Source organism: Rana temporaria, chromosome 12, assembly GCF_905171775.1.
Source record: "Rana temporaria chromosome 12, aRanTem1.1, whole genome shotgun sequence".
Classification (NCBI taxonomy): domain Eukaryota; kingdom Metazoa; phylum Chordata; class Amphibia; order Anura; family Ranidae; genus Rana; species Rana temporaria.
The window spans coordinates 145,390,507-145,411,910 of record NC_053500.1 but is presented as its reverse complement, the minus strand read 5'-3'; the positions used below and the strand labels follow the sequence as shown (position 1 = coordinate 145,411,910).

Genomic DNA, 21,404 nt, shown 5'->3' with positions numbered 1-21,404 from the left:
ACGAGCGCGGCTTTGTTTACATCTGGGAACCCGGGCGTGACGTCATAACGCTTTCGATAAACGCTTTCCCCCGCTCTTGTTTTTTCCCCCCCGACTTGTTCACTCTCCGACTTAGTTGGGGTAGGTGGTACACTTTGGTGGGGGTGGGTCAGCCACGCCTCCTGACCTATGACCTCCGGGAACCCGCCTTCTGACCTTTGAGCTCTGGGCGAGGTCCCTGCTCCAATTCCTGAGTTCTAGCCTTATTCTTCAAGGGAAAACCATAACCCCTTAAACCTAACACTAACCCCAACGTCGCGCCCAGGCCTCCGACGGTCAGAGATTTCCTGAGTCCAAGCCTTATTCTTCAAGGGAAAACCCTAACCCCAACCCTAACCCTAACCCCAACGTCACGCTCGGGGCCTCCGAAAGTCATAGAGATGACTGGAAATCTCTATCGTCGTCATCCGGAGAGCCCAGAGAAGCATTGGATGGCGGCGGAAGGGGGGGGGGCAGCAGCTCTGTTGGTGGGGAACGACGGATGGGATGGTTCACAAACTCTGAAAAGGAAGGGAGGGAGCCAAGATATAAAAGATAAATTGGGCAGGAAGCCCCACCATCTTCTCCAAAAGGAGATATGGATTCATATTACTCTAGGAAATCACGGGCAACACCAAAACTTTTCTGCCTACAAGTACAAAGGCCACGGACAGAAATCACAACGACATGGGAGCACCCATGGGCAACTTACTTGAAGTTGTTATAGTTGGATTTTGGCAGCTTCTCACACGCATTCCAGAGGGCCTGAAGCCTTTTGTCCTGATCCTGAATGCTGTGAAAAAAAAAAAATCGGGAAACAGACACCGATTATACAAGGAAAGTAAAATAACCGACCAAATCTTGGGGAGAATCGTACAGTGGCACATCCCAGAACAATTGCCCAAAAACATATAAAAGGAACCAAACTCATCCCACCAATAAGGGACTTTGTAGGCTCCTTCCCAATTGTGCGATTGTTGCCTCTGGTACGAAGTCTTTAAAGTCCTTTAAGGCTGGGTTCACACTACTACACTACTTTCATCCTACTTTGCTCTGTGTTCAATGTTTCCCTATGAGAGCGTCTTGTAGCGTCCTACACAAGTCGGTCCGACTTTGAAAATGCTCCCTGTACTACTTTTGGTCCTACATTGATCCTACTTCAGGCCCATTGAATATCATTGAAGTTGGACCAAAGTAGTATCCTGTTCATGAAAGTAGGATGGATGTAGGACCAATGTAGGATAAATGTAGGACCAATGTAGCAGAGCAAAGTAGGATGAAAGTAGTGTAGTAGTGTGAACCCAGCCTAAGGGTGGAATCGATTGGTTCCTTAATACGTTACCTTCCTGTTGAGTCTCCAGGACAGGAAGTGAAGAAAAAATAAAAAAAAACAACAGTGGTTGACTCATTCTATACAATATCCAAAGTTAAAAAACAAACAAGTTTTGGCACAGATACACTTTAGACTCCCTACGCCGGCACTTTAAGGCCCCACTGTAAACGAATACTTCTCCTGCTACGCTGCAATGCTTGGAGCAGTTGTCTCTATACCCCGATGTCAGAATAAAAGTGTGGACTCACTTGGAAGCTTGGATCCATTCCTCATACAGCTCAAACGTCATCAGGGGCTCTGGAAGCTCTCGAAGGTAAGATTTTAATGCCCCTGCAAGGACAAGTCGGGATGTAAGAGGTCCCATTAGGGATAAAAGCTTACCTACTGGTCAATTGATTAAACGTTCTTATATCTCTCCTTGAATGTGAAAAGAAATTCTGAAGAATTACATACAAAACAACATCTTTATCTCTACTGCAATGGCCTTTCAGCTACTCCCCTGTATGAAGCCCAATTTGTGAACGCTTCCATTGTGGAGCTCAAGCAGAACTCAACTGATACCTCTTCCATGGCTGTAAGCCTGCCTGAGCTTAAAACGGTACTCACCCTCAATATGATGTTGCTTCCAAGTTCCTCTTCGCCCTTTCTCCCTTCCCGTGTGCAAATTGAGCTCCTCTAATCCTCTCAGCACAAAACCGGCCCAGCACCCCGGCGCTCCAACAGTCTTGAGTTGTGGACTGTACCCCGACGTCATCAAGCCCAGAGCAGGTTCCATAGACCAGAAACAGTCCACTGCTTGACCGTGGGGGGGGGGGGGATTGCCGTGTTTGGGTAGAATGAAGGATCGGGTTAATTTAAGCTTTCTCTTCACCCCTAGACAAAAGGAGCAGTTGACCGTTGCCGTGTTACACAGGCAGCAGGTGGGGACAGGAGATACCAAAGCACCACACACTATGGATGAAGGTGGTTGCGGTGTTGGAACCGGGGCACCAGAGGACAGGGCAGCTGTGCACGGAATTATTAGTGTAACGACACCCCGAGTATGAAAGGGGTTAAAGTCGGCATTCCATTCCCGAACACAAAGGCAGCTACCGAAAACTCCAACCAACCGAACAAGAAACCCATACGAATAATTCTCCCCCAAATACAAGACAAAGATCTGTCTTGCAGGTCAAGCAGGAATGAATCTTTATTGAAAGCAATACAAGTTTTATACACAGTCAAAAGAGAAGGTGCCTACCTCCTGTTCATTTACTCTGGAAATACACCTGTGACCAGAAACCTAATTAACATGAGCTCATTAACTAATCCCTTTTGACAGCCTAGATGACTCAGAGACGTGACTTTTAGGCCAGACTTGCCGTCTTGTAGCTCAGAAGACACAAACAACATAATCACAAATCAACACAGAACTCCTTCACACAATTGCAGGGTTAATTAGCCCAGACTACAATGGCTGAAAGAGAAGCCATACTAGACTCATTTACATTATAACAGACAACAGACCGACAGGTGGCTGGAGTTGACATCAGCATATCCTAACAGAATGAATCAGTCAGTCTTTCTAAAATGGCATATACAGGGTTCCATTTTAAGTAACCCAAGCCACATTCTTAATGTCCATTATGTTCTTGCTCACCCCGTGCCCCTAATAGACACAGAGATGCATGGGGAGCTGAAACAAGGGTATCCAATACTTTCCAAGGGATTCTGAGTTCCATGGGCCCTCCAGTCACAATTAGGATGTGCTCAGGCACATTCGGCACACCCCGTGCACATGCCAATGGCTAAGATTAACAAATACCGCTCTTAAAATTGTTTTTCTTTTTGGCGGTTGTGAGTCAGCAGGTGGAACTTAGCTGAAAGGAGCCTTTTGATTACAGAACTCAATAGCTTAAAATGTTAAACCCAGTAATATGAAAATAGTCCATCTGTGCCCTCCCCCTAACACAGCTTATAAACCATCTTTTTACATTAAAATACTGCCACTATATACTTTTTTGGCTGATCTGTATACCAAGGCCACACGATGAACGGCAGGGTCTGCCCGAATGCTGAGTGTTCAGGTAGGAGGAGATTTCCACTACAGCCTGTGCCCTTATGCTGTTATGGGAGGCGGATCATCCATGAACCAGGATGTGCCGTCCCACCCACGGTGTTCCTTTTTTAGTTACTGGGCATGGAGGAGGGAGGGACTGCGCTGTCATTTAGGATCTGTATACACGCCCAAATGTGCGACGTCAATATCATGTGACCTGAACAGCTCAACTCAACATGTAAATGTTCTCTCCAGCAATAGAGACCAAACTGAGCATGTGCAGGAGGACTGCTTTCTGTCTTATCTGGCCTTGCCCAGAGTGACCCTGCAGGAGGGGGAAGGATCTGTGCATACAGGATCAAAGAGCCATTTTTACATAATGCAGAGGATTAACCCCTTAAGTTCCACAGTGGGTATATGAAACATGCTATTCTGCATATACAGACAGATTTTACTGTTGTGGGTTTAGCAACACTTTAAGCTGAGGCACACGAATGATTCGTCTTTTATGCCCCGAGGTCTCAATCAGACAAGAAATGCCTCAAAGCAGGCATTGTCTCACAGTGCTCTGGGAATCCTTTGCGCTATGCATTACTCACTTGTAAAACAAAAAAATAATTCAATAGGGGGGGGAACTAACCTGCAATAGCATGCGGATCTGCTGAGTATTCCGCCACGTCCACAACGCAACAGTCTAAGGCAGCTTTTAACTTCTTCAGTTTGGAGGCAGAAGGAGCCACTCGGAACAAACCCTGGAAGAAAAGACAGGCAGACAATGGATCCATGGAACTTGGAAAATGGCAGGTCATCAATGAAAGAAGGTTTACCACAATTACCGCTGGGGGGAAAAAACAAAAAACCTCTAGACTTGTGTAAGCCACAGTGCCCTCCAAATGCAACCACTGTGCCCTCCAAATGCAGCCACTGTGCCCTCCAAATGCAGCCACTGTGCCCTCCAAATGCAACCACTGTGGCCTCCAAATGCAACCACTGTGGCCTCCAAATGCAACCACTGTGGCCTCCAAATGCAACCACTGTGGCCTCCAAATGCAACCACTGTGCCCTCCAAATGCAGCCACTGTGCCCTCCAAATGCAACCACTGTGACCCCCCCACACCCACCTGCTCGCTGTCTGACCGGCACTTAACCCATCTTGGTGGCCGGTCAGGCGGCGAGCTGTGCGACGGGCAGCGAGTCAGGCAGCGGCGAGCTGTGTCCTCCATACGTCTCTTCTTTCTTCCCGCTAGGCGTCCGATAGGAGCGCTTGTCTTTTCAGCCAATCAGGTGACGGGTATTAGACCCCACGCTTCCCGATTGGCGGAGAGGCAGTTCAGTGTTAAAAAAGCAAATATGAAGATTCGCTTATCTAAACGCACAACTGGGTGGGCTACGAGGGCAACGCTCTGCGCTCCGAGCCCACCCCATTTTGAATCCTATTAGAGACTGTGGCTCTAATCAGGTGCTTCAAAAATACACCTCAGTCCCCCCCTGCCGCTGTAATTCATGTGCCCGGCGTCAGAAAAGGGGCCGGACGCCTGAATAGAGGGCGGCCATAGATAGAGTCATACTATGCTAGAGGGGGTGGCGCCCATGCACCCTTAAAGGACGGGCCGTCACTGATCTGTAGGCCTAATAAAAAAAAGAAGTCATCCACCGATTACGTATTTAACTACTAGCCGACCAGCCACCGTCATTAAACGGCGGCAGGTCGGCTCTCCTGGGCGAGAGCCCGTAGCTATACGTCCGCTTTTCGAGCGGCCACTAGGGGGCGCATGCGCGCCCCCCGCTCGCCCCCGACTCCCGTGCGTGTGCCCGGCGGACTCGATCGCCGCCGGGCACCTGCGATTGCTCGTTACAGAGCGAAGAACGGGAGCTGTGTGTGTAAACACACAGCTCCCGGTCCTGTCAGGGGGGAAATGCTGATCTTCTGTTCATACAATGTATGAACAGAGGATCAGTGTTTCCCCTAGTGAGGCTACCCCCCTACAGTTAGAACACACACAGGGAACATACTTAACCCCTTCCCCACCCCCTAGTGTTAACCCCTTTCACTGCCAGTGGCATTTTTATAGTAATCCAATGCATTTTTATAGCACTGATCGCTATAAAAATGCCAATGGTCCCAAAAATGTGTCAAATGTGTCAGAAGTGTCCGCCATAATGTCGCAGTACCGATAAAAAAAAATCACTGATTGCCGCCATTACTAGTAAAACAAATATATTAATAAAAATGCCATAAAAATACCCCCTATTTTGTAAACGCTATAACTTTTGCGCAAACCAATCAATAAACGCTTATTGCGATTTTTTTTACGAAAAATATGTAGAAGAATACGTATCGGCCTAAACTGAGGAAAAAATATGTTTTTTTATATATTTTTGGGGTATATTTATTACAGCAAAAAGTAAAAAAATATTCATTTTTTTTTCAAAATTGTCGCTCTATTTTTGTTTACAGCGCAAAAAATAAAAACCGCAGAGGTGATCAAATACCACCAAAAGAAAGCTCTATTTGTGGGAAAAAAAGGACGCCAATTTTGTTTGGGAGCCACGTCGCACGACCGCGCAATTGTCAGTTAAAGCGGCGCAGTCCCGAATCGCAAAAAGTGCTCTGGTCTTTGGGCAGCAATATGGTCCGGGGGTTAAGTGGTTAAACACGCCAATCCAGGACGACACCGAATAAGGAAGAAGAAGAGGAAGCTGACCACTGGTGACGTATTTTTTGAACATGGCGGCGCTGGACATCGGTAGTCCAGCTCAGAATATAAAAGGCGGCGGCCATTGATGACGTATTTTGTGAAGATGTCGGCATGAACAGACAGAAGAGACGCAGCGATAATGTGACACGTAGGAAAGAAGGCGCGTTATACATTTACTGGTTTCCATATGTACAAGTATTTGCATCACCGGGGGGGGGGGTCCGCTTAAAATTTTAAATACATTTAGGTATTTATGTTATTTTTTTTAAACACATAACTGTGATCAATCGAAGAGTTTTGGTTTAAAAAGTACACAGAGAGTAAAGCTTTAAATCTTTTGATCGCAGGCAATCCAAATCTCACAAAACACAGGCCCATGGAGGTTAATGTGACTGGTGATCCCGATAAGTGGCGGGTGAAGCCGGGCGCAGCGGATGACTCGGGAGATGAAACACCGCGAGGAATGTCAAAGGGCTACCACACGGGAAGTGGAAATCAATCCCAGATGGGGAATTTCAAAAGGATGAACTGCGCCGTTCCTCTGACCTCACTGGAGGACAGCGAGGACTACATGGGAGCCGATCAGTGCCGGATACCATGGATCGGGGGGGCAGAGTCTGTCCGGGAATTTTTTGTGTGCTGCGTCTAATATCGATCGTGTGTCATTGAGAGAATTTTGGATTGAATGATCCCCCCCCAAACATTTAGATGTACAAATCAGTAGTAGAGCATTGGGCCGCGTTTCCCATTAATTCACGCAGAAAGTTTGGAGTTTAACCCTTTCCTGCCTAAGCCTTTCCCCGACATTTGTTGCTAAAATCCATATTACCTAGAACCCCCAAACGATATTATATTATATTATCTCTTATGATACCTTTTTGTCTTCCCCCCCCCCCCCCCCAAAAATAGCATTTGAAAGACCGCTGCGAAAATACCGTATGACCTAAATTATTACAACAATCGCCATTTTATTCTCTACTAAAAAATAATAATTGAGATATATATATATACACACACACACTCTAGCAAAGACCCTAGAGAATAAAATGGCTCTGCTAAAAATATTTATATATATATATATATATATATATATATATATATATATATATATATATATATATATATATATATATATTTTTTTTTTTTTTGTATATATTTTTTTAGCAGAGACCCTAGAGAATAAAATGGCTCTGCTAAAAAAAAATATATATTATATAATTAAAATATATATACAGTTGTGTTCAAAATTATTCAACCCCCCAATGCTGTAAAGGGTTTTAGGGAATTTAGTGTACATTTGTAATTGTATTCAGAATGAAATCCTACAAGGACTTCTTAAAGAAGCATATGCAACTAAAATGACATCAATCGGTTTTGTAATACAGTAGTAAATATTTATTTTGTGAATTCTTCATTTACACAATTATTCAACCCCTTAAAGACTACCACTCTGAGGAACAGAGGTTCATTGAAGTTCAATTTCAATCAGGTATTGAAAACACCTGTGGATGTCAGGGAGCAGCAATAAAGCCTAATAAGCATTAATTAGGCAGCTTTAAAATGACTGTGATACTCAGCTCCTTCTAGACATTTACTGGTGTGGTTACAAACATGGTGAGGTCAAGGGAATGGTCCAGGAAGACAAGAGAAGAGGTGATTACTCTTCACAGGAAGGGCAATGGCTATAAGAAGATTGCAAAGATGTTAAACATACCAAAAGACACCATAGGAAGCATCATTCACAAATTCAAGGCAAAGGGCACTGTTGAAACGCTACCTGGTCGTGGCAGAAAGAAGATGCTGACTTCGACTGCTGTGCGCTACCTGAAGCGTAGAGTGGAGAAAAGTCCCCGTGTGACTGCTGAGGAACTGAGAAAATATTTGTCAGATGTGGGTACTGAAGTTTCTGCTCAGACAATACGGCGCACACTGCGTAATGAAGGCCTCCATGCCAGAACTCCCAGGCGCACCCCCTTGCTGTCTCTAAAGAATAAGAAGAGTCGACTGCAGTATGCCAAAAGTCATGTGGACAAACCACAGAAGTTTTGGGATTGTGTTCTGTGGACTGATGAAACTGTTTGGGCCCATGGATCAACGCTATGTTTGGAGGAGGAAGAACAAGGCCTATGATGAAAAGAACACCTTGCCTACTGTGAAGCATGGCGGGGGTTCAATCATGCTTTGTGGCTGTTTTGCTTCTGCAGGTACAGGGAAGCTTCAGCGTGTGCAAGGTACCATGAATTCTCTTCAGTACCAGGAGATAGTGGATAACAATGTGATGCAGTCCGTCACAAACCTGAGGCTTGGGAGACGTTGGACCTTTCAACAGGACAATGATCCCAAGCATACCTCCAAGTCCACTAGAGCATGGTTGCAGATTAAAGGCTGGAACATTTTGGAGTGGCCATCGCAGTCACCAGACTTAAATCCGATTGAGAACCTCTGGTGGGACTTAAAGAAAGCAGTTGCAGTGCGCAAGCCTAAGAATGTGACTGAACTGGAGGCTTTTGCCCATGACGAACGGGCGAAGATACCCGTAGATCGCTGCAAGACACTTGTCTCAAGCTCTGCTTCAAGTTTAAAAGCTGTTCTAACTGTAAAAGGATGTTGTACTAAGTACTAAGATTGAATGTCACTTGGGGGTTGAATAAAACTGATAATGATGTGAGCACAGAAAAGACATTTGTGGTTATTTTATTATAAATGTTATGTTATATTTATCTGACCTACACGTGCCTCTTTGATTTAATTGTAAGCAGGATGACTGAATGATCAAAATCAATGTCAAACTGGCCAAAACAATCAATTTCAGCGGGGGTTGAATAATTTTGAACACAACTGTATATATATACACACACACACACACACACATAATATATATATTATGTATGTATGCACACATACATAATTTTATATATATATATATATATATATATATATATATATATATATAAAATTAAGATAGATTATTTTTTTTAGCAGAGACCCAAGAAAATAAAATGGCTCTGCTAAAAATATATATATATAAAAATAATGTAATTATATATTTTTTTTTAGCAGAGACCCTAGAGAATAAAATGGCTCTGCTAAAAGAAAATATATATTATATAATTAAATTATATATATATATATACACATACATAATCTATATAGTATGTATGTATGTATGTATGTATGTATGTATGTATGTATGTATATATATATATATATATATATATATATATATATATACACACACACACACACACACACACACACATATATATATAAATCTATTTTTTATTATTATTTTTTAGCAGAGACCCTAGAGAATAAAAACAATCTAAAATAAAAAAAAATTAATTAAAAAAACTATGTGGGTGGGGCCTATTGTAAGCAATTTTACTTTCAGCGATTAAATAACACTTTTTTAAAAAAATACTAAAAATGACTCTCTCTGAAAGATTAGCGCACATCGACTTTACCGGTTCCCCCCCCCCCCCCGGATTTGATAGGAAATCAAGGAATCCGATTGGTCGATATGAATGATAAGAAAATGTTACCTTTAGCACAATTTCCACACATTAGAGGCGGGGGGGGGGGGGGGGGAAGGGCGAGGACGCGGTGCAGCGTTCTAATCACTCCCATACTGGGGGGAATACGCTGCGTATACTGGGAGAGCTGGCGACGTGCCGCTGGCAGCTCACCAGGGACTCATTAGGGTGAATCGATGGGGGGTGGGGGGGGGGGCAGATGTTTTCGTCTTACCTCCTCTTGCATTCCGCACTCCAGCAGCATGGTGACGCAGGCCTCGATGGGGAACCCAATCTCCCGGCCGCTCACCGTCAGATGCTCCTCTAAAGGCTTCCCGAATGATGGCTTTTCTATCCAGGCCTCTGGGGAGGACAGACAAGGAAAATGGACGGTTAGAAATTAAATGTCGCAATACCCATTCATCTGCGAGGAAAAAAAAAAGAAAATCGCAGCAACAAATCAGAGAGCAGCTTACAGCGGTCTGCCGAAAACTAGAATACTGGAGGCCGATTACTGATTGGTTGCCTTTTTGAATTTATTGGTAGAGACACGCTATTTAGAACACACATCTTTAATAATAATAACGAATAAATAATAAGAATAAATTAACCCATACATAATAATACATATATTATGATAATATTATTAATGTATTATTATTATTATTATTATGTATTTTTTATTATTATTATTATTATTATTATTATTATGTATTTATTATTATTATATTTTTATTATTATTAATAATGTTAATAATAATAATAATACTACATAATAATAATAATACATAATAATAATAATAATAATAATAATACATAATAATAATAATACATAATTGGGGAGGATTCAGGTGCAGCTGCGCGCTCCTTACGGTGGCGCAGTGTACCCTTTTTGCCCTGCGCCTACGCAAATTTTTTGCGCTACGCTTCATTCATGAAGCAGTAGCCACGTAATTTGCGTGGGCGCTCTTCAAAAATGCCCTGCGTAAGGGCGCCTAATGTAAATGATCCCGTAGGGGGCGGGAATCATTTAAATTAGGCGCGTTCCCGCGCCGAGCGTAGAGCGCATGCTCCGTCGGGAAACTTTCCCGACGTGCATTGCGGTAAATGACGTCGCAAGGACGTCATTTGCTTCAAAGTGAACGTGAATGGCGTCCAGCGCCATTCACGATTCACTTACGCAAACTACGTAAATTTCAAACCTCGCGACGCGGGAACGACGGGTATCCTTAGCATTGGCTGCCCCTGCTTTTAGCATGTGCAGCCTTGCGCGAAAGACGCCGTACGGAAACGACATAAACTGCGTACGCAGGGCTCGCGTAACGTTGTGAATCGGCGTTAGTATGCAATTTGCATACTATACGCTGAGCACAGCGGGAAGGCCACCTAGCGGCCATCGTAAGAATGCAGCCTAAGATATGAGGGCATAAGAGCCTTATGCCACGCATATCTTAGGCTGCAGAAGGCGTAACGAGCTCTCTGAATCAGGAGAACTCATTACGCCGGGGCAAGTAAGCAATTGCGCTGCGTAACTATGGTTACGCAGACGCAATTGCTCTCTGAATCTGGGCTAATAATAATAATAATACTACATACATAAAAATAATAATAATAATAAAAATAATAATACAAACGTCGTATTTACTTTTGCCACGTTTGTCGGTGGTTCAGCCTACCAATGAGGACAGGCTGCCATTTTTACCTTGTGCAGGAAAATGTACTACTCCCCCTGGAACACCCCAATATTTACTATTAATCACTAAACCCAAAGAAACCAGCTTGGGCACCATACCACTTGACCCCCCTGCCCTTATTAAATAAACTGCTCCCAATCAATACCCAGTCGGCCTTATTGCTACTACGAGGATACACCAACGATCAGAGGCGGCTCCCTAATTAGGTGGCCGCCTAAGGCCTCGCACTCACAGGGGCCTTGCCGCCGGGCTGACCAACAGGCTCCACGTGCCAAATGTAAAAGCTGTGCGGGCAGCCATAGGGCACACGGGCGGGCCTACAAGTCCATGTGGGGCCCTAAAGCAGCTGAGCTGCTCCTTCAGCCCGCGCCGCTCAGCTGGCCTTTCCGCATCTGTCCGGCTGCCTATTCGGGATTAGGAGTCAGGCCGGGCGGCGGAAACTTTACCCATTATGGGCGTGAGTGGGCCCTTGTGTCTAAATATTGCCTTAGGCCTCACAAAAATCTAGAGCCGCCTCTGCTGATGATCAAATCCTCATCCTAGTCCTAATCCAGGTCTTCTAGAGAACATGGTTTAGATTTTATTTTGAACCGTTTGTCCAAGTCCTGAAAAAGAGGAGGCCTTTCCTCCGAAATGCGTTGGTTGCATCTGATGTTCTTATTATAAATATTTAAAGAAAAATCGCAAAGAGAGATGGACATTTGTACAAGTCCCTCCTAACCACAAACCCAAGAACTGGTCATCTGATGAGCGGTCCAACTATGGTGGTCATAGAGGTAGCAGCCTAGGACCAGAACCAGGTCCATGCACACTATACGTCCACCACAGGATAACCTCATTGAAGGAAAACTTCTAAAAACATTAAAATGAACTCTCCTTCCTATTGATTCCACACATATACCAGCCAATCAATACCCAACGCCGTACTGCGGATGACCAAACCCTTAAACCCCATACTTGAAATACACGTCAGATTGGGCAACGCTTTTCAACACACACCTTGATGGGCTTTGATCTGGGGCAACACGGCTTGCAAGAACGCGAGAGACTTCCTGTGGTACTCGGCCTGAACTTCTATAAGCTGGGAGATAAGAAAATAAATTAATTGTAAAATCCAGAGAATGTTCTAAAGGTTCCCAATGGCTACAGTTGGGTTCCGCCCCAAAACCCTCCAACAATCGGATTGTAGTCTCTACACTTACCGTCTGAAAATAGTTTGCATAGTCTATTTCTTTGGCCACAAAGTTGTACATATCTGCTGACAACTGATCCTGGAAGTGCAAACACACAGTTAGTTTTGACACATTATGTCGAGAGAAGCGACAAACGGGATCAGAGGTTCCACTCACCCTACAGATCTCCACGCGGTTCGCTGCCTCTTCCATCTCTTCCCTCAACGCGTCGGCCTTTGCTCCGGCGGGCAGCACATTGCTAGAGACACCGGATGACTTTGCAGATTGCTGCCACCTGAGACCCGCCAACAAAAGGAGAACATTTCAATGTCAGGGGCCTTCATAGACTAACTTTATCATGTAGGAATCTATGCAGAGTGACAGGGTCTATCTAAAAGAAAAGTCCACCCCACCACCCAATGATACACACCTTTCTCCTGCTCTCCGTCACCCTGTCCATCTATCTACCCCACCACCCAATGATACCCACCTTTGTCCTGCTCCCCGTCACCCTGTCCATCTATCCACCCCACCACCCAATGAAACCCACCTTTGTCCTGCTCCCCGTCACCTTGTCCATCAATCTACCCCACCACCCAATGATACACACCTTTGTCCTGCTCCCCGTCACCCTGTCCATCTATCCACCCCACCACCCAATGATACCCACCTTTGTCCTGCTCCCCGTCACCCTGTCCATCTATCCACCCCACCACCCAATGATACACACCTTTGTCCTGCTCCCCGTCACCCTGTCCATCTATCCACCCCACCACCCAATGATACACACCTTTGTCCTGCTCCCCGTCACCCTGTCCATCTATCCACCCCACCACCCAATGATACCCACCTTTGTCCTGCTCCCCGTCACCCTGTCCATCTATCCACCCCACCACCCAATGAAACCCACCTTTGTCCTGCTCCCCGTCACCCTGTCCATCAATCCACCCCACCACCCAATGAAACCCACCTTTGTCCTGCTCCCCGTCACCCTGTCCATCAATCCACCCCACCACCCAATCATACACACCTTTGTCCTGCTCCCCGTCACCCTGTCCATCTATCCACCCCACCACCCAATGATACCCACCTTTGTCCTGCTCCCCGTCACCCTGTCCATCAATCCACCCCACCACCCAATGATACACACCTTTGTCCTGCTCCCCTTCACCCTGTCCATCTATCCATCTCACCACCCAATGATACCCACCTTTGTCCTTCTCCCCATCACCCTGTCCATCTATCTACCCCACCATCCAATGATACCCACCTTTGTCCTTCTCCCCGTCACCCTGTCCATCTATCTACCCCACCACCCAATGATACACACCTTTGTCCTGCTCCCCGTCTCCCTGTCCATCTATCCACCCCACCACCCAATGATACCCACCTTTGTCCTGCTCATCTATCCATCTCACCCCCCAATGATACACACCTTTGTCCTGCTCCCTGTCCATCTATCCATCTCACCACCCAATGATACCCACCTTTGTCCTGCTCCCCGTCACCCTGTCCATCTATCCACCCCACCCCCCAATGATGCACACCTTTGTCCTGCTCCCCGTCACCCTGTCCATCTATCCATCTCACCATCCAATGATATACAGTGATCTACAACTCTGCCGTGTTCCACCATTACTCTGTTCATCTGTCCATTTCACCACCCAAAGTCCATCCCAATACCGAATGACCCCCAGAGCTACACACCTTTGCCATGCCTTACCATCACATTGTTCATGTGTCCATCCCATCACCCAAAATCCATCCAACCACCCAATGATACCCACCAGTGCTACACACCTTTGCCATGCTCCACCATCACTCTGTCATCTGTCCATCTCCCCACCCAAGGATACAAACCTTTGCTATGTTCCCCCATCACTCGGTTCATCTGTCCATTACACTACCCAAAGATACCCAGTGATACACGCCATCTCTCTGTTCATAGGTCCATCCCACCACCCAATGATAATTACCTTTGCCATGCTCCACCATCACTTTGTTTATCTTTCAAGCCCACCACTCAAAGTCTAACCCACCATCCAATGATACCCATTGATACACACCTTTGCCATGCTCCATAGTCTCTCTGTTCATCCCACTACCTAATGATACCAATTGATACACACCTCTGCCATGCTCTACCATCTCTGTTTATCTGTCCATCCGACCACCCAATGATACCCACCTTTGTCATGCTCCACCATCACTCTATCCATCCCACCACCCAATGATACAGAGAAATACACACCTTTGCCATGTTCCCTATCTCCCTGTTCATCTGTCCATCCCACCACCCAATGATACCCACCGATACACGCCTTTGCCATGCTCACCATCACTTTATCCATCCCACCACCCAAGTCCATCCCACCACCCAATGATACAGAGAAATACACACCTTTGCCATGTTCCCCATCTCCCTGTTCATCTGTCCATCCCACCAACCAATGATGCCGAGTGATACAAACCTTTGCCATGTTCCACATCACTCTGTTCATCTATCCAGCCCACCACCCAATGATACCCATGGATACACACATTTGCCATGCCCCCCTGTCACTCTGTTCATCTGACCATCCCACCACTCAAAGTCCACCACTCCAATGGCACCCAGTCATCTACACCTTTACCATCCTCCACAGTCACTCTGTTTATAGACCCATCCCACCACCCAATGATACTTACCTTTGCCATGCTCCCCCGTCACTCTGTTCATAGGTCATCCCACCACCCAATGAGCCATGCTCCCCCATAATTTTGTTTATCTTTCAATCCCACCACTCAAAGTCTATCCGACCACCCAATGATACCCATTGATACACACCTCTGCCATGCTCCACCATCTCTCTGTTCATCTGTCCATCCCACCATCCAAGTCCATCCCACCACCCAACAATACCCATTGATGCACACCTCTGCCATGCTCCACCATCTTTCTTTTCATCTGTCTATCCCACCACCCAACGATACCCAGTGATACACACCTTTGCCATGATCCCCTGTCATCTTGTTGATCTGTCATAACCCAATCTCCAGGTAACTCTATGCAAGCCTGTGTTGGACCTTCTTCCCTGACGTGACAGTTTATGGGCTTGGCGATTGGCTGCTTAGGCCTAAACACTGCACTGTGAGAAGAAATGGAGAAGGACACGTGCTCCCCTATAGCCAGAAGTACCAATCTTCCCAAGGGCTTGGAAAGAAGTGAGGGTATCAGTAGCTGTGTATAGGTGAAAATTAAAGAGAACCAAGCCAACAACTTCTCTTAAAAGCCCACATTGCCAATAATTGGTAGATTTGTGCATAGTTGAGACGCTTAGCCTCGTTTTCATGACTTATCTGCAAAAAAACATAGGAACCGGGGTGCAGAAAAATGGCAGCAGGTGCTCTGGACTGATGAGTCCAAATGGGAAATATTTGGCTGTAGCAGGAGGCAGTTTGTTTGCGAAGGTTTAGAGCGGTTCAACACAAAACACTAGATCAAATCCACAGGAAGTATGCGCCCAAGAGGTGGGATTACCCTTGAATTTCCATATTCACAGCTCTAAAAATGATTAGCGATGTGACATTCCCCCCCCCCCCCCCCCATAAGGACTCCTCCTTTGTTTTCTGTGCAGGTTATTCTCCGACTCTCTCTTTTTTTCCAATCACGCACAGAACTCGTGTTCCTCGGGAGCCGCTGACTCATTCCAGCAGCAGGGAGAATCAATAGATCAAATCTGCTTAATTTTCCCACAAAGCTCTGGAGACAACGATTGTGAGTCACACGCTGACGATCGTCTTACCGCACAGCGAGTGATGGATACGCAGGGATGGTTCTGGCCGGAGGCTGCGGCAGACAGACCCACCATAGCAGTTTAACAAGCTTCCATATCTCACACTGCTGAGAGCAAACAAAACTTCTACTAAAGGTGGATCCCTCTATATATGGCCTACAAACCTTTGGCACCAGGTGACCACTGGACAGAAGACTCGTCTCGTACCTTAAAATGAAGGATAACCCCCCCCCCCCCCCTTGCAGATTTGTGCCACATTCCTGGTGACTTGGTGGTTCTTGGCATTCTCCCCTTGGAGCCCTGAGGTCTTGGGTTCAACTCATAGAAGAAAGACTTCATATGGAACAACCTGTATGGGATCCTTAAGCTAAGGTGACCAGATTTTTAAAATGAAATCCGGGGACATATTTGTTTTTACTAGTAATGGCGGCAATCAGCGACTCTCTGCCCGTCGCCGCTGCCCGCCTCACAGCCTGTCAAGTCTTACTCTGCGGGCCCCGGGTACTACTGGGTGGGGTGCGGAGGAAGATCACTCCGCCAGGAAAGGCAAGGAGATAGGCAGGCAGGCAGCTGGCCAGGACTTGAGCCAACGCAGAAGAACATGTGAGCAGAGCTGAATGGGCATGCGCCCGAAACTGAAGAAATATTCGCTCAGCTCCGACCAACACATGATCATCAGAAAGGGGCACAGATAATAGAAAAAATACACCCCCCTAAGCTAGTAGGAGCGGCGGAGTGCGGGGGGGGGGGGGTGCAATTCAGAATATTTTGTTTTTAATTCTGCCCTGACCGTCTTTGAAATTCCCCCAGCCCCTGTTCAAATCCAACCCGGGGACAGACTTGGTCCGTGGACAGTGTCCTCAATCCGGGGACTGTCCCTGGAAACCAGGGATGTCTGGTCACCCCACCTTAAGCTCCAAAAACATGGTTGCAAGTCCACTGTAATATGTCTATTTTAAAGAAGTTACATGAGCTTCGAAAAATTAAATGCTGGTCTATAGATTAATTAAAGGGGTGGTTCACCCTAAAAACAACTTTTTTCTATTACAATGGCGCCCCACATTACAATACGATTAAGGCTATTATTTTTTTGAAGCTGTACATACCTTTGTACAGCATATTCACCCGTTGCGAGTCCCGCGGGAGTGGGCGTTCCTCACATGTCTGTGATTGACATTTTACCCAAAAACGAGCTCCCCCGTCGCGTAAGCTGCGTCATGGTTGGCGAAAGGAGCCGAACGGCGAGTCGGCGCTATACTGCGCATGCGCATCGCCGTTCGGCTCCTTTTGCCAATCGTGACGCGGCTTACGCGACGGGGGGGAGCTCGTTTCTGTCTTCCCTTATCAGGGGGTTTCCAAATTTTCAAAGCAAAGGGCCAGTTTACTGTCCTTCAGACTTTAAGGAGGCCGGACTTTGGCCATTGGGAGCAGAAAATGTCCCAGGATCAGTGGGGAAAAAGGATTCCCCATTATTGGTGTCGGTGGGAGGAACTGTACCCCATCATTGGTGTTATTAGGCTCCATTGTTGGCATCCTTGGGAGGAATTGTGCCCCATGATTGGGAGGAATTGTGCCCCTTCATAGGTATTAGTTGGGGGGAATTAAGCCCCAGTGTTGGTATCAGTGGGTGAAATAATACCCCAAAGGCCAGATAAAAGCAAGCAAAGGGCTGCGGTTTGGAGACCACCGTCTTATAAGACCATACTACTTTGAGTCATCCTTGTATTATGTGAGATATTGAACCTATTCAGTAGTCGCATCGTAAGTGATGAGGTGAGGGTAGAACCGATAGATGGAGCACCAAAGGGGTAAAGGGGTGAAGGGTAGCTGGATTCCCCCCCGAAGTTCAGCTGAAAGTTCCAAACTGGACTGAATTAACCTTCAGGAAAGGAACGTGGCCTCACCTCGCTCTAGAAGAATCCATATCCAGGACTAATTTGGCTAAATGCTTCCTCTGTTTTTGGATGTTCGGAATCTCCACCTTAAACAAACAAAAAAAAAGAATAAAGAGGACCTGTCACCGTGCAGCAAGACCCAATCTGAATTTATAAAGGATAAAACTGGAACACTACGAATTCATAGAAGAACAAAACCGTGGATTCCCCCCCCCCCCCCCACAACAGATGTTGGCTCAAACGGTCGCACAAATGTTGTCGGAAATTCCAAACGCCAAGAAGGCGGTGACGTACAAGGGCACTATTAAAGGGAAGTTCAATACCAGTCGTGTTATTAGAAGTTTGATGAGAGACGATTTGCGCTTTTCAGCCTTTGTACTTATATATATATATATAGCCAGATTCACGTAGGAGGGCGTATCTTTGTGCGGGCGTAGCGTATCCTAGATATCCTAGATACGCTACGCCACCGTAACTTAGAGAGGCGAGTACCGTATTCACAAAGAACCTGCGCCCTAAGTTACGGCGGTGTAGCGTAAATGGGCCGGCGTACCCCGCCTAATTCAAACTAGGCTGGTAGGGGGCGTGTTGTATGGTACTGGATCGTGACCCCACGTAAATGACGCACCTAACGAACGGCGCATGCGTGCGCATGCTCAGTATCACGTAAAATTTTCACTGTAAGTTACGCCGGCTCAATGTTTAGTCGACGCGAACGTAACCTACGGACATCCCCATTCACTGACGACTTGCGCAAACGACGTTAAATACGACGCTGTTCCGACGTCCATACCTAACATGACTTACCCCTGCTTTATGAGGGGTAAAGTTACGCCGGTCGGACGCCTTACGTAAACAGCGTATTTTAATACGCCGGGCGCAAGTACGTTCGTGAATCGGCGTATCTAGCTCATTTGCATATTCGGCGCGGAAATCAACGGAAGCGCCACCTAGAGGCCAGCGTAAATATGCACCCAAGATACGACGGCGTAGGAAACTTACGTCAGTCGTATCTTAGACAAATTCTGGCGTATCTGATTCTTTGAGATACGACGCCTCACATTCAGACTTACGACGGCGTACCTGGAGATACGCCGTCGTAAGTCTGAATGTGAATCTGGGGGCCACACTGTTCATAGGCGTGCGCAACAGGGTGTGACAGGTGTGCCTGGGCACACCCTAATCACCCTGTGCTGGATAGATTCCCCCTGCTTGGCTGCAGAGACAGGGACTGGGGAATCTCTGACCTCAATCCATTTCTCTGCCTCAAAGTGAGACACCTTGCTTTAGACTCCTGATATTTCACCAAAGCCAACCCCCCCCCACAGTGGGGCTCCTAAAAAATATTTGTATAAAACAATAATAAAAAAATAGTATTGTAAAAAAAAAAAAAAATTGTAAAAAATACTAAAATTTAAAAAAAGTAATAAAAAAAAAAATATACAAAATAACCGACCCTGTTGCAAGCTCCGTGGCCGTACCCGTGGACACAATGTCCGCCTGAGTCCTGCGATCGTGTCACAGAGATGAAGAACGGGGAGAGGTCAGTGTAAACACAACAACATCTCCCCGTTCTTTCTAGTGACATGTCACTGATCGAATGCTCCCTCTCATCGGGAACAGCGATCAGTGACGTGTCATGGCAAGTCACGCCCCCTTGACACACTTAACCCCTTCAGCACCCCCTACAGGTTAACTCTTTCACTTCCAGTGTTATTTTTTACAGTACAAAGTGCATTTTTAGAGAAATGGTCCCAAAATAGTGTCAAAAGTGTCTGATGTGTCCGCCATAATGTCGCAGTCACGATAAATAAATTTAAAAAAACGCTGATCGCTGCCATTACTAAGAAAATATTAATAAAAATGCCATAAAACTATCCCCTATTTTGTAGACGCTATAAACCAATCGATAAACGCTTATTGCGATTTTTTTTTTACCAAAAATATGTAGAAGAAGAATACGTATCGGCCTAAACTGAGGGGAAAAAAAATGTTTACATTTTTTTGGGGGGGATATTATAGAAAAAAGTAAAAAATATTGAATTTTTTTTTTCAAAATTGTCGCTCCATTTTTGTTTATAGTGCAAAAAAATTAAAACCGCAGAGGTGATCAAATACCACCAAACGAAAGCTGTATTTGTGGGAAAAAGGGACGCTAATTTTTTGTTTGGGAGCCACGTCGCACGTTGTCAGTTAAAGCGGCGCAGTGCTGAATCGCAAAAACTGGCCTGGTCTTTGGCCAGCCAAATGGTCCGGGGCTGAAGTGGTTAAATTACCACAGGTTTTTTTTCTTTTTGAGGACATAGCAAAAAATACTTCCTGTTAAAATAAAAAACGATCCATTTTCACCCCCCCCCTTTACCTCGGAAAGGACGAACAGTGGATCCACCACATCTCTCTCCACCTCCTGCTCAAAGTGGATGAGCTCCTGCGCCAGCTTGTCCTCCGTCTCGCCGCACAGCTTCAGCATCTTCCTACAAAGAAGACAACATGGAGATCTGTGTAGAGCCGACTTCCTTCCTTTATAAAAAATACTTCACCACCAGAAGGCCGACCACCTTCATCTCCGATAAACTCACCCAAGCAAAGTATCATCTCCCAGTACAGCCGATCCTTCCATGAGACATTGCGCCAGAGTAATGAGAGGCAACTTTTTCTAAAGAGAGGAAAAAAAACACACAAAGACTTAATACCAGAAGAGATAAGAAAAAACTCAAATGTCTTCGGTGATTTTCCAGCAGACCCCCTATGACCTCTCCTGTGCACAACACAGTCCTCAACATCAACCAATTCCATGATAGGAGAGCGCTTCTGGTAAGAGATCCTGGGAACCGTACAGAGGTGGCAAGAACTAGAGCTTAGCCATCATTGTAAGGAACATTCTTTCCACTGATCACCAATGTAAGGGACATTCTTCTCACTGATCACCAATGTAAGGGACATTCTTCTCACTGATCACCAATGTAAGGAACATTCTTCCCACTGATCACCAATGTAAGGGACATTCTTCCCACTGATCACCAATGTAAGGAACATTCTTCTCACTGATCACCAATGTAAGGAACATTCTTCTCACTGATCACCAATGTAAGGGACATTCTTCTCACTGATCACCAATGTAAGGAACATTCTTCTCACTGATCACCAATGTAAGGGACATTCTTCCCACTGATCACCAATGTAAGGGACATTCTTCTCACTGATCACCAATGTAAGGGACATTCTTCTCACTGATCACCAATGTAAGGAACATTCTTCCCACTGATC

At 45.8% G+C, this 21,404-nt stretch overlaps 1 protein-coding gene across 5 annotated transcripts in view; it reads right to left on the bottom strand.

Annotated features, from left to right (window-relative positions):
• Positions 1 to 21,404, bottom strand: part of ARHGAP44 (Rho GTPase activating protein 44) — a 97,602-nt gene that overhangs the window by 33,180 nt on the left and 43,018 nt on the right. For all 5 annotated transcript variants that reach the window (XM_040331107.1, XM_040331108.1, XM_040331109.1 and 2 more), the window contains exons 4-13: positions 20,717 to 20,793; positions 20,500 to 20,611; positions 18,147 to 18,223; positions 12,644 to 12,761; positions 12,497 to 12,565; positions 12,294 to 12,375; positions 9,836 to 9,963; positions 4,030 to 4,141; positions 1,600 to 1,681; positions 731 to 811 (exon numbers count right to left, since the gene is read on the bottom strand). In XM_040331107.1, coding sequence (XP_040187041.1) covers positions 731 to 811; positions 1,600 to 1,681; positions 4,030 to 4,141; positions 9,836 to 9,963; positions 12,294 to 12,375; positions 12,497 to 12,565; positions 12,644 to 12,761; positions 18,147 to 18,223; positions 20,500 to 20,611; positions 20,717 to 20,793 — 938 coding nt within the window. The remainder of the gene's footprint in view (positions 1 to 730; positions 812 to 1,599; positions 1,682 to 4,029; positions 4,142 to 9,835; positions 9,964 to 12,293; positions 12,376 to 12,496; positions 12,566 to 12,643; positions 12,762 to 18,146; positions 18,224 to 20,499; positions 20,612 to 20,716; positions 20,794 to 21,404) is intronic.